This window comes from Archocentrus centrarchus, chromosome 13 (assembly GCF_007364275.1).
Source record: "Archocentrus centrarchus isolate MPI-CPG fArcCen1 chromosome 13, fArcCen1, whole genome shotgun sequence".
Classification (NCBI taxonomy): domain Eukaryota; kingdom Metazoa; phylum Chordata; class Actinopteri; order Cichliformes; family Cichlidae; genus Archocentrus; species Archocentrus centrarchus.
This window is the reverse complement of record NC_044358.1, coordinates 11,081,086-11,094,854: the sequence shown is the minus strand read 5'-3', so window position 1 is coordinate 11,094,854 and position 13,769 is coordinate 11,081,086. Positions and strand designations below refer to the sequence as shown.

The 13,769-nt window shown below is 44.3% G+C and overlaps 1 protein-coding gene across 1 annotated transcript; it reads left to right on the top strand.

The window, feature by feature from the left end:
- Nucleotides 1–5,885: 5,885 nt before the first annotated feature.
- Nucleotides 5,886–6,818, top strand: LOC115790130 (putative gustatory receptor clone PTE03). The gene has a single exon (XM_030743801.1). It carries the CDS (start codon nucleotides 5,886–5,888, stop codon nucleotides 6,816–6,818), a length of 933 nt encoding a protein of 310 aa, XP_030599661.1.
- Nucleotides 6,819–13,769: the final 6,951 nt, after the last annotated feature.

Here is a 13,769-nt window from a genome sequence, read left to right as displayed (position 1 = left end):
AAAACCGCACCTAAGCCATCTTCAGAAGCATCTACGTGAAGCACAAAGGGCTTCTCCAAATCTGGGTATGCCATAACAGGTGGGTTGGTCAGCTGATCCACAATTTGGTTCAGTATCTCTTTGTGGGAGGAGGTCCACTGAACTGGATGGGAAGGTGGTAACTGGGCTGATTTGCAGCTACACCCCTTTTTCTTTTGGTTTTGCTTCACCTCAGATTTTGGCTTGGCTAACAGTTCATAAAGGGGCTTGGCTGTCCTGGAGAAATCTGGGATGTAGGATCTATAATAGCTAAGGAAACCCATTAGTTTTCTCACCTCTCGCACAGTGGTTGGTGTCTCGTGCTTCAGTGCTTGAACTGCTTCTGTTTCTTTAGGATTCATCCTGTATCCCTCTGCAGAAATCACACGACCCACATAACAGACCTCACTTTTGAAAAAGTCACATTTTTTTGGTCTCAGCTTTATGCCACACTCTCGCTGCCTCCTGAGCACCTGTCTTACATTTTGGATGTGTTGATCGAAGTCAGGACTAAAGACCAATACATCATCCAAATACGGGACACACACTTCATCTCTGAGGTCTCCCAAGCATCCTTCCATATAGCGTTGGAAACAGGCAGGGGCATTCGTAAGCCCGAATGGGATCCTCACCCACTCGTAGAGTCCCCATGGCGTTATGAATGCAGTGCAGGGTCTGCTTTTCTCACTCATGAAGCCCTGATGGTATGCTTTTCCCTGGTCCAGCACCGTGAACCAGGAGTTGCCTCCCAGGTTTTCCAGAATCTCTTGTATCCTCGGGATGGGATGACGGTCAGGCAGTGTTTTCCCATTCAGTAGTCTGTAGTCTATACATAGCCGCAGACTCCCATCCTTCTTCCTGACACATACCACAGGTGAAGAGTATGAAGAACAGGATTTCTGGATCCAGCCTCGGTGGAGTAGGTCCTGTATGTGCGCTTTAACTTCCTGATAGAGATGTCTGGGGATCGCATTATATGTTCTTTGAACAGGCACATTGTCTTTTAGCTGTATCTCCATCTCCAAATCTTTAATGCACCCTGTATCCCAGTCATCCTTAGCAAAAACATCACACTCTTCCCTGAGCATCTGCTGTACCTGCTGTCGTTGGTCCTCAGATAGATGGCTCAGGTCCACGGGTGGGTCCCATGGCTCACCTCGTAGCTCTCCACTTGACTGCTGTGTGGGTGGAGCAGCACAGCTGTGTGGTGTCTGCGAAGTCTGTTCATCAGCCAGTTTTGTCTGCAATGGGTAGATGGCATCCACACTGTACAACAGGCCAAGTGTGGTGCGACTGTGTAGCACAATGTCATTATCAGTCAGATTCTCAACAGTCACTTCAATGTTTTCATGATCTCCTGGAGGGAGCTTAATCAGCTGTGCTCTAATGGCAAGACCAGATGGCCAGGGTGCTTCAAGGTTTGGCTCTAGCACTACGTGTGATGCACCCACCATACTCTTGTTTAGTCGGCCACACTGCACCCCCATCGCTTTGTTACGGGGGATGGTCACTGGTTGTCTACCCACTCTGGCTACATGGGGCTGATTTTCAAGCTTTGGCTTTTTCAAAACAGATAAAACAGCCTTTGCAGTTCTGTGACCTACCTCCAGTGCTGAGCAAAGTCTCTTAACCATATGACCGGATCGCATGCAGTCTTCATGTGTGTCATTGGTCAGGGCTAATTCCTCAATCACATTAAAGCCGATTATTGGGCGTTCCATATCGTGGCTTGCCACCAGGATGGGGACCAGGACAGGTTTGTCGCTCATTCCAGCTACAGCATCTTTAGCTAAAGTCACTTCAATCCCCATCCATCCCTGATATGGGATGTCAGTTCCATTTGCCGCTGAAAGCTCTAACGATCCATCTTCAAGCAGCTCAGTCACCGGTCTGACTTCCACATCTGGCAAATGTTTTCTTTTCCAGCCCATTCCCACTACTGATACCTGTGAGCCCGTGTCCCACAGTATTGTAGTGTCCACTCCTCCTAGGGAGGCTCGAACTAGACACCTCCTCCCCACCAGTTTTGCAGTTTGCAATTGTTTACCAGTGAGAGGTGCTCCTAGACTGAGAAGATCTGCTTTCTCTGCGCTTTCAGTGGGACAGTGCAGGATTTCAATTTTGCTTGTGCTGGCTCTTACGTTTTTCATTCGGCAACCTGCTGCCCAGTGCTCAGTACTGCCGCACTTGTAGCAATGAGCACACCTTCCATCAGGATTGGACTGTTGACATTTTTGACATTTTCGGCTGTTCCCAGTCTTAGGCTGGGTTCTGTATTTTCCGTTTGGCTCTCCATTCGCTCTTTGTTGAGACTGCGGGCTCTGCTGAAGGGTTGCAATGTGTGTTGTGAGGTTCTGAATAGCTTCACATATGGCTCTGTTACCTTGATCCACTTTGTCCATGAGTGTATCACGTTTATTTGCTTCCCCACCTTTGTTCTTGTTGGGTTTAGACACATGTTCGCATTCAGCTCCTTCATTTTCCTCATTAATTGCTGCCACACTGATCATTTTGGTTTTCGGTGTGGTTAACAGCTTGTTTCTCCTTTCCATTTCCAGACTGTATGCAGCAGTCATTTTCTCCAGAAGAGCTTCATCAGTCACTTTGGGGGTTTGTAAGTGTGGTTTCATGTCTGTTCGAATGGTGTCATCACGAAGACCAGTCATCACTGTTTGAAGGAACTGGTTTTGAATTAGTTCTGCACTGTACTTCAGACCAGACTTGACTCTTTCTGAGGCAAGGACAGTTTGTTGTCTCATGTCCATGGCTCGCATCAGAAACTGTATGGGCGTCTCTTTAGGTTCCTGAACTGCACGTGTGAGGGAATGATACAGCTCAGTGGAATCTTTTTCAATGTAGTGGGTCCGCAGGATTTGTCTGAGGGCTTGCAGCGTCAGGTCTATCCTACTCTCTAAATAACTTTTTAGTTTTGTTCCAGGAGCTATTGCTTGAATAACAGCTTCGACAACTTCTCCCTCATCATATCCTTTTTTCAGTGCCTTTTGAATCTGTCTTTCCAGACTTGAGTATGTTAATTTGTCCCTTTGATTTGGTTCCCCAATCTGTCCAGTTATTTTTAACTCTCTTCTATACAGCGGGTGGACAAAAGAGACATTTTGGCTAGCTATAGCAGCTGTTGCATTCATGGTCAAGTCACTCTCCCTTTGTCCCTCTACATCACTGGGTGCAATTTCATTTTCGGCCACAGGGTGGCGCTTCTGGATGACATTTTGAGGCAAGGGTACTTCACTGTACTCACATTTCTCTTTTAATTCGTCGATTTGGTCATTGAGTTTCAGCAAAACAGACATTCCTTCATCTTCTCTTGAGGTAATATCTTCTCCCTCTATATACTGAAGAATACACCTTCTCAACTTACGTGCTACGTCGCTGTCACGTTCATCTACAGTTAGGCTGAGGGCTGTACACACATCCTTCAGGTCCTGTGCTTTCAGACTCAACAACTTTTCTTCTATCTCAGCCACCAGGCTTTCCCAGTCAGATGACATCTGTTGCACTTCGGCCATGATCAAAACGTTTTACCTTCTTCCTCGGGGCTCTTGGAGTCTGTAGCCTTGGTTAGCAGCTAGTGCTAGCTCGCACCGAGTCCGCATCTGTCGCTCTCTCTCGTCTTGCTTCGCGGTGAAGAAAACACTTCAACCGGGCGGAAACACCAAGTTTATGTTGCCCTCTTAAAAAGACAGGATTCCATCTTCAGTTCAGCAACTTTTTTTATTCCCGATTCTCTGAATGATTCCACAAAGCAGGCACAAACATGAGCACAGATGAACGAGAGAAAGTAACAAAAAAAAAACATTCCCCAGAGGTCGCGCCGCTCACCAACCTCGCGATAGTTGATGACATCACATCCTGAACTGTGACCCCATAGTAGCAACATTAATCACAGTAATATTTGGCATAACATCAAAATTAAATAGAAATGTAAAATATTTACCTATTGTTTAAATCTGTTACTGCCAACTAAATTATTGAAAATACAAATAAGATTAAAAGGGATCTTTCAAGGTCGCAACATGTGCCGTCTTCTTGATGTTGCCATCACTTGGTATTGCAACATCTATCACTACAGCTTTCTTCCTCTGCTTGTCCACCACTCTGGATGGTTAGCCATCGCTAGTTTGTCCACCTGTATCTGGAAGTCCCACAGCATCCTATCTTGGTCATTCTCAACCACCAGTGGGGGTGTATCCCATTATGACTCCTGGACTTCCAGGCCATACTCAGCACAGATGTTCCTGTATACTATGCCAGGCACTTGGTTGTGGCATTCCATGTATGCCCTGCCTATTAGCATCTTGCACCCTGCTGTTATATGCTGGATAGTCTCAGGGGCATCTCTGCACAACCTGCACCTGGAGTCGTATCTGGTGTGGTAGACCCCAGCCTCTATCAATCTTATGCTTAGAGCTTGTACCTGTGCAGCCACGATTAGTGCCTCTGTGCTTTCTTCCAGCCCAGCTTTGTTCAGAATTACACATTGTAAGTATTATTCATGTAGCAAGTACTTTCAGGACATATTCTTACTTCCTGATATCTGTAGGAATAAATTCTAAAATACAGAATTGTTACAATAAATGCTTCAGGGCCCTGATTGCACAGTTGGTCTTCCAGCATTTGACAATACTGTTTTTCTATTGTCTGACATGTTTGTGAGGGGGCGTGGCCTCAGCTTGCTCTGTGATGTCAGCAGACATCTCTCTCCACCTGTCCATCTGTTCCTCAGGTGTATAAGAGCTGCTGCCTGTGTGGATCAGAAACACCTTCACGCTTCCCTCTGAAGCTGATGTTTCCTGTCATGTGCTGTTGTCTCTTACAGGATGACTGCTGCTTTCATTTGACTCTGTGTATGTTCATTTGTCTTGTTGATGTTACTTGTGACGTTTGTCTCAAAGTACACTTGAGGTTCGTGTTGATGAGGAATCACTGTGCTGATGAACTGAAGTAGTTTTTCTCACTTTTGAAACTGATTTGATTTTGGTGCTCTGACTGATTGATGTTTGATGATGAAACAGATTCTGACAGCAGTGATGATGGATCTGGTTCTGCTTTAACTTCAGTCAGAACAGTCTGACAGTCTCAGAGGGTTTCTGCTGTTTTTCTAATGAGTCGCTTGTGTACAGCTTTAATGCGCGGATGTAAAGTGTTTCTCACTCTGCAGGTTTCTGACATTTAAAGATGCTCATCTGTTTATTCTTTTATTTTTAACTATTGAAGCTTTATTTTACGTGTCCTGAGCTGAATCCCTCTTTTACCACCTGATAGTTTAATTACAGAGTAATTTTCAACTAAGTCACTCATAGGATTAAAATCAACTCTTTTTCTTTTAAATCAGTAATTACAGATGTTTGTGTGGAGATGTTAAAGTTATATGTTTGTGTTAGCTCACCTGGAATGATTTTTTTTTTTCATTAGAAAAGAAAACCATGACAAACTGAGGTTAGGCCCTTTTGTCCTTCATGTTTCTGTGTGTCTGATGGTAAGGTGGCACTTGAGTTCATGTTTACACTTTGTCTGCTCATCTATTTTTCCTCTGAGAGCTTCTTGAAGTGTCCAACACAGATTTTAATGAAGCTGAAGTCAGAAAACATGAAGCACCTCTTTAAGTATCTTTAAGTATGAAAAGTATCTACAACTCATTGCTGTTCATTGTGTGAACTTTTTTAGTCTTTCTGAAGTGAAACAAATACAAATTCCTGTTCTTCACTGTAAGATTTGCTGCCTTTTGTCTGTTTTACTTCCCTATAGACAGAATCTGTTGTCAGATTGTTGCTCTCGTTAGGTAATCATTGTTTTGCTGAATATAGACATGATGAAGAGTTAATGATTCTTTAGCAGCTTTTTACAGGATGGAGAATAACTCAGAGATTGTGTTTGTGCTTCAGGGTCTGAACGATTCACTGAAAAACCGTCAGATCTACTTTGCCGTCGCTCTGATGTCGTACCTTATCACCGTGTCTGTAAATCTGACCCTCATCATCACCATCAGCCTGGATAAAATGCTCCATGAGCCGATCTACATCTTCCTGTGCAGCCTTTGTTTTAATGGCATCTGCGGGGCATCGAGTTTCTACCCAAAGCTGCTTCATGACCTTCTGACCAACTCTCATGTCATCACGTACAGTGCATGTTTGGGCCAGATGTTTGTCATTTATACTTACATTTTCTCGGAGTTCACCGGTCTCACCGTCATGGCGTATGATCGCTACATCGCCATCTGCAAGCCACTGCAATACAGGATGCTGATGACAGCGCAGAAGGTGGCACAGCTTCTGCTGCTCACCTGGTGCTTCTCACTTCTGGAGACGGCTGTGGGCATTCTCCTGACCTCAAGGATTCCACTTTGTGGCCGCCACATCCCCAAGTTCTTCTGCACTCACTGGGAGGTGGTGAAGCTCTCGTGCTCTGACTCGACCCTCAACAATGTCTACGGTTTGATCCTCATATTTTCACTCATCTTGGAGACTGGACTCATCATGGTTTCCTATGCCCAACTGGTTCGAGCTGCTATCCGGTCTTGTGCAGACCGCAGGAAGATTGTGCAGACATGTTTGCCGCACCTCATCACGCTACTAATCTTTGCAATGTCACTGATTTTTGTCAGCATGTCCTCTCGTTACAGTGGTGGTGGCACGATGGGGGTGCTGCAAAATGCAGTGGCTGCAGAGTTCCTGGTGGTCCCACCCCTCATCAATCCCATCATCTACGGCATGAACCTGCAGCTGATCAGGTCCAGGATGCTCCACAGGATAGAGAAATTAATAAAAAATAAACCATGTTAGAAACAATATTCCACATATCTGCACATGAATATATAGAATTTGTTGCTGCTCCACAGGAAAGAGACATTCAAAACAAAATCATGTTAATGAACTCAAATATAAGATATATGTAGGAGGATGAAATTATTCTTCAGTCTTCTCTTTAAATCACTTGTAATATGGTTAGAGTGCAGTTAAAAGAAATACTATCCTTTTTTTCTAAAATGGTTTTTCTTCTCAGGCCTTTGAATATTTGAATATTTTGGTGTCCTTTGATTAATGAGTGAAATAATTTTTATAATTATTTTCTTATAGAATACATTTCATTCACCTTACACTTTTGTCCACAGGATTTTGTCACAGGATAGCAAAAATAAGGACAAACTAAACCATGTTCGAAACAATATTCCAAATATCTGCACATATAGAATCTGTCGCTTGGACACAGGATGTTTAGCACCAAAAACACTCAAGTTTCAGTTTGCAGTTTGAGTTCTAGTAGCCCCTCCAAATTAAAATCTACAGCATGAACCTGCAGCAGATCATGTCCAGGATGCTCCATGGGATCGAGACATTCATGCAAAATGAAACCATGTTAATGAAATCAAATACAAATAAGATATGTTTATATGTAGGAGGATGACCTTATTCTCCAGTCTCCTCTTTAAATCAACTGTAACTTTGTTAGAGGGCAGTTAAAAGAACTATTCTTCTTCTAAAATGTTGTTTTTGCTTCTCAGGCCTTTCAATGAAAGCTTGAGTTTGAATATTGAAGTAAGGGGTGTAAATAAGCTGCACAGTAGACATACCATAATTATAACAATTTAAATAGAACTATAGCATCAAGCAGCATATCACATCAATAATCTTCACAATAAGGTGAAGGTGTTGAAATAACATTGCACAGGAGACAGAAATAAAACCACATAGTAGAAGAACAACAAAACCACATGCTGGATGAGTTATTGGAAAAGAATGTGTGTTTTGGTCTGATGTTTTGTGCCTACAGGACCCAGATGAGGACGTTAACTGGTGGCAGCGAAAGGCAGAAGAAGGAACTGATAAGCATGCTACACGTCTCCCACCGTACAAGGCAACATCTTGCATGTTTCAATAACTGTGTAACAGGGTTGTTGAACCCTGTGTATAAAAAGTGGACTGAGACAGAGAGCGGTGTCAGACTTGTGTGAAGCTGCACCGACTGACTGTACTCTGTAACACTTCGTGTGACGTGTGTGGATATTAAACATTTCCTTGATTGTGATCCAGCATCTGACTGGTGAATTTTTCCCAATTAACAAACACGCAGGGGCTCAGGGTGATTCAGGAAGTATGTTTTGTCCCTTCAATATTTAGAGTCCTTTGATCAATGGGTCAAAGAATTTTAAATTGACTTAAATTATATTCGATTAAATTTTCAATTCAGTTTTATTTTTATAGCATCCAAGTCACAACAAACAGTCACCTCAAGGTGCTTTATATTGCAAGACCCCAGCAGAGATTAATAATAAATAATGATCAAATGCAGAGTGGTGTATAAACAGAGTAAACAGAGGTGAGTGATGAACAATCACTGTGTATCATCGGAATCCCCCAGCTGTCATGGTCCCTTCCTGGCTCTCCCTCTCGAGGGGTGGAGCTAGATCCTCATCATCTGACTCACCTGGGAGTAAAGAGACACACCTGTTCTGGCTCATCTGGTCTCTTACTTAAGCTGGCTGGTGGTGGTTAGTCTTCACTGGATCATTGCCATAAACAGTATCTGGAGAAAGGAGTCAAGAATGTTTCAGATGGGATATGTTGATGTGAGCTTTAGACCAGAGGAACATCACGGGAGAGAGTCAGAGTGGGGTTTCTTGTGAACTAAACTGGACCCCAAGAGAAAAGAAGGCTTTCCTGTTTTCCCCCTCGTCCCCTGCACATTGTAAATAAACACTGTCAAATTCTAACCTTGGAGTTCTGCTTGTTAGAGTCCACTAGCTCCCAGCCATAACAGAACGATCCAGCCAAAGAATGGACTCAGCAGACCCAGACCCAGTTCGTCAGGCACTGGCCATCCTGGAAGAGAGATTGGAAAAACACAACCATATGCTATGGCTTATCACTAACCAAATGGGCACAACAACGCAGAAATTCACAGAAATAAAAGGTATGCTTGAGGCTACAGTCTCTGCAGGAACAACCAGCTCTGTCTCTCTGCCACCTCAGCTCCCGCCAGACCCGGTTGGCCCGTGTTTGCCTGTTGAGGCCTCTGAGCAGACGCTCCCCACACCTGATTTCTCAGACTTTTCATCTGATTTAGTGCTCGGTTCAGATAAAATAATTATAGTGGGTGATTTTAACATCCATGTAGATGCAAGGGAACTGGCTTCTCTCAAAATGTAAAGGAGCCCACCCACCACTTTAATCATACTCTGGATCTTGTCCTGACATATGGCATAGAAACTGAAGACTTAACAGTATTCCCTGAAAGCCCCCTCCTGTCTGACCATTTCTAAGTAACATTTACATTTACTTTAATGGATTACACAGCAGTGGGGAATAAGTTTTATTACAGTAGAAGTCTTTGTGAAAGTGCTGTAACTAAGTTTAAGGATCTAATTCCTTCATTATTATGCTCTTCAGTGCCATGTGCCAACACAGTGCAGAGCAGCTACCTAAACTCTGCTCCCAGTGAGGTCGATTATCTCGTCAATAGTTTTACATCCTCACTGCGTATAACTTTGGATACTGTGGCTCCTCTGAAAAGGAAAGCTTCAAATCAGAAGTGCCTGACTCCGTGGTATAATTCACAAACGCACAGCTTAAAGCAGATAACCCGTAAGCTGGAGAGGGAATGGCGTCTCACTAAATTAGAAGATGCTCATTGAAGTTAACTTCAATAGTTACTTCCTCCAAACCAGCGACATGTTTATTAGAGCCCATTCCTACTAGACTGTTCAAAGAAGTCTTTCCAATTATTGATGCTTCTATCTTTAAAATGATCAATCTCTCTTTATTAGTTGGCTGTGTACCACAGGCCTTCAAGGTGGCTGTAATTAAACCTCTACTTAAAAAGCCATTACTGACCCAGCTGTCTTAGCTAATTATAGGCCAATCTCCAACCTTCCTTTTCTCTCAAAGACTCTTGAAAGAGTAGTTGTAAAACAGCTAACTGATCATCTGCAGAGGAACGGTTTATTTGAAGAGTTTCAGTCAGGTTTCAGAATTCATCACAGTACAGAAACAGCATTAGTGAAGGTTACCAATGATCTTCTCACAGCCTCTGACAGTGGACTCATCTCTGTGCTTGTCCTGTTGGACCTCAGTGCAGCTTTTGATACTGTTGATCATAACATTTATTACAGAGATTAGAGCATACTATAGGTATTAAAGGTACTGCACTGCAGTGGTTTGAATCATATTTGTCTAATAGACTTTGTTCATGTAAATGGGGAGTCTTCTTCACACACTAAAGTTAATTTTGGAGTTCCACAGGGTTCTGTGCTAGGACCAATTCTATTTACATTATACATGCTTCCCTTAGGCAGTATTATTAGAAAGCATTGCATACATTTTCATTGTTATGCAGATGATACTCAGCTTTACCTATCAATGAAGCCAGATGATGCATATCAATTAGTTAAACTGCAGGAATGTCTTAAAGATATTAAGGCCTGGATGACCTCTAATTTCCTGCTTCTAAATTCAGATAAAACTGAAATTCTTGTACTCGGCCCCACAAATCTTAGAAACATGGTGTCAAACCAGATACTTACTCTGGGTGGCATTACTTTGGCCTCCAGTAACACTGTGAGAAATCTTGGAGTCATTTTTGACCTGGATTTTTCCTTCAATGCACATATTAAACAAATATGTAGGACCACTTTTTTGCATTTGCGCAATATTTCTAAAATTAGAAACATCCTTTCTCAGAGTGATGCTGAAAACCTAATTCATGCATTTATTACTTCTAGGCTGGACTATTGTAATTCATTATTATCAGGCTGTCCTAAAAGCTCCCTGAAAAGCCTTCAGCTGATCCAAAATGCTGCAGCTAGAGTACTGACAGGGACTAGAAAGAGTGAGCAGATTTCTCCCATATTGGCTTCTCTTCACTGGCTCCCTGTTAAATCTAGAATAGAATTTAAAATCCTTCTCCTCACATACAAAGTCTTGAATAACCAGGCCCCATCTTATCTCAAAGACCTCAAAGATTGGCAGAGGGTGAGTGCTTCTATTGTGGCGTGAAAGTGAACTATGTGAAATCTTGTCAAAAACTGCCAAAAGATCGGGCCCGCCAGTTATGTTGGGGATACTGGTGGGCCAGGTCCATCCATCCATCCATCCATCCATTTTCTTCCGCTTATCCGGGGCCGGGTCGCGGGGGCAGAAGCCTAAGCAGAGAGGCCCAGGCTTCCCTCTCCCCAGCCACCTCCTCCAGCTCATCCGGAGGGACCCCAAGGCGTTCCCAGGCCAGCCGAGATACATAATCTCTCCAGCGTGTCCTGGGTCTACCACGGGGCCTCTTCCCGACGGGACATGCCCGGAACACCTCACCCAGGAGGCAGCCAGGAGGCATCCTAATCAGATGCCCGAGCCACCTCAACTGGCTCCTTTCGATGTGGAGGAGCAGCGGCTCTACTCTGAGCCCCTCCTGGATGGCCGCACTCCTCACCTTATCTCTAAGGGAGAGGCCAGCCACCCTTCGAAGGAAACTCATTTCTGCCGCTTGTATTCGCGATCTTGTTCTTTCGGTCACTACCCAAAGCTCGTGACCATAGGTGAGGGTAGGAATCGCCGTGAATCCGCCACTCCGTGAATCGCCACCTTATCGTGGTGGAGGGGTTTGTGTGTCCCAGTGATCCCAGGAGCTATGTTGTCTGGGGGCTTGTCCCCCTGGTAGGGTCTCCCATGGCAAACTGGTCCTGGGTGAGGGTCCAGACAAAGAGCGGTTCAGAAGACCCTTATGAGCGAAAAAACAAGGGAACAGTTTACCCTGCCCGGGATAGGGTTACCGGGGCCCCACCCTGGAGCCAGGCCTGGGGAGGGAGCTCGAGGGAGAGCGTCTGGTGGCCAGGCATTAGCCCGTGGTGCTTGGCCGGGCGCAGCCCGAAGAGGTTACATGGGCCCGCCCTCCTGCAGGCCCACCACCTGCAGGAGGTGTCGTAGGGGTCGGGTGCAGTGTGTGTCGGGCGGTGGCCGAGGGCGGAGGCCCTGGCGGACCGATCCCCGGCTATCGAAACTGGCTATTGGGTGGGCCAGGTCATAGACAATAATTTCCTACCCAGATTGATGGTTTCTGCAAAAAATAAACAGTCAAAACACATCACATCAAGTCCAAGCGTTGATTGATTCTGGAGCTGAACAAAGTTTCATTGATTATTCCCTGGACAAGCATTTAAGTCTCCCTTTGGAAAAATGAATGGAATCACTCAAAGTCACTACTTTAACTGGAACCCAGCTTCCAGATACAACCTTCAAGACTCAACCCATCTCACTCACTCTCTCTGGTAATCATTCTGAACACATTGTACTCTACCTGTTTGAATCACCACATACACCCATAGTCCTTGGACACCCTTGACTCAGCGTATATAACCCTCACATTGATTGGATTCATAATTGTATATCTGGGTGGAATCTTTGGTGCCACCGGTATTGTTTAAAGGCTGCTATTCCTCAATTGAAACCACCTCTGAAACCCTCATCTGAGTCACCTGATCTGACTTCTGTTCCAGCAGTGTATCATGACCTGGTAGCAGTGTTCAGTAAGGATCTGGCTCTTTCTCTGCCCCCTCATCGGCCTTATGATTGTGCTATTGACTTGCAGCCAGATGCTCAGTTTCCTTCAAGCCATTTGTATAGTCTATCTAAACCTGAACATGAAGCAATGGAGAAATATATCTGATTCCCTTGCAGAAGGTATAATCAGGCCATCTTCATCCCCCTTAGGGGCTGGCCTTTTCTTTGTAGAGGAAAAAGATAAGACATTACGACCTTGGATCAACTTCCAAGGGTTAAACAAGATCACAATCAAAAACAAATATCCACTGCCTTTATTGTCATTCGCTTTTGAACTTCTGCAAGGAGCTACAGTGTTTTCCAAGCTGGATCTCCGCAACGCATATCATCTTGTCAGGATCAGGGACAGAGATGAGTGGAAAACTGCTTTGAACACACATTTGGGACATTATGAGTATCTGGTCATGCCGTTCGGATTAACCAATGCACCCGCAGTATTTCAAGCCTTGGTGAATGATGTCCTCTGGGATTTCTTTAATCTGTTTGTGTTTGTTTACCTGGATGACATTCTCATCTTTTCTAAGTCTTTGCAGGAGCATGAAGTCCATGTCCGCCAGGTTTTCCAACGCATGCTGGAGAACAAGCTGTTGGTTAAAGGAGAGAAATGTGAGTTTCATGTGGAGTTTCTTTTCTTGGTTTCATTGTGGAAAATGGACAGATGAAAGCAGATCCCGCTAAGGTTCAGGCAGTTGTCAACTGGCCAGTACCACCCAACAGGAAACAACTGCAATGGTTTCTAGGCTTTGCAAACTTTTACTGTCGCTTTATTTGGGATTTCAGCAAGATTGTCTTACCTTTAACCAGTCTGACCTCTCCTAAAATTCCATTTCAGTGGAATGCTGATGCCCAAGAAGCCTTTGAGATCCTTAAGAATCGTTTTGCCTCAGCTCCCGTTCTCATTCAGCCCGATCTTGCCAAGCCAACAAAAAACAGAACTTTACCTAAAGAACTCAACCCTGGGCCACTGGCACAGGATCATGACGTATCATCACACAAACTGGAGTTACCTGTTACTTGATTTTGCTTTGGACTTTTTCTTGAAGTGGGACATTTTTCCTTGATGTGAGACCTTTGATAGTTATCGGTCAGGGGTGGTCCCACTGTCCTGACTGCCTCCAGTTTCCTGACAACTTGTGCTTTTTCATACACCCTAAAGCCCGATGGCCCTGCTCTCCTAATGCAAAGCAG

Coding starts and splice junctions, on each gene's coding strand:
- LOC115790130 (XM_030743801.1), top strand. CDS start 5,886: ATGGAGAATAACTCAGAGATTGTGTTTGTGCTTCAGGGTCTGAACGAT.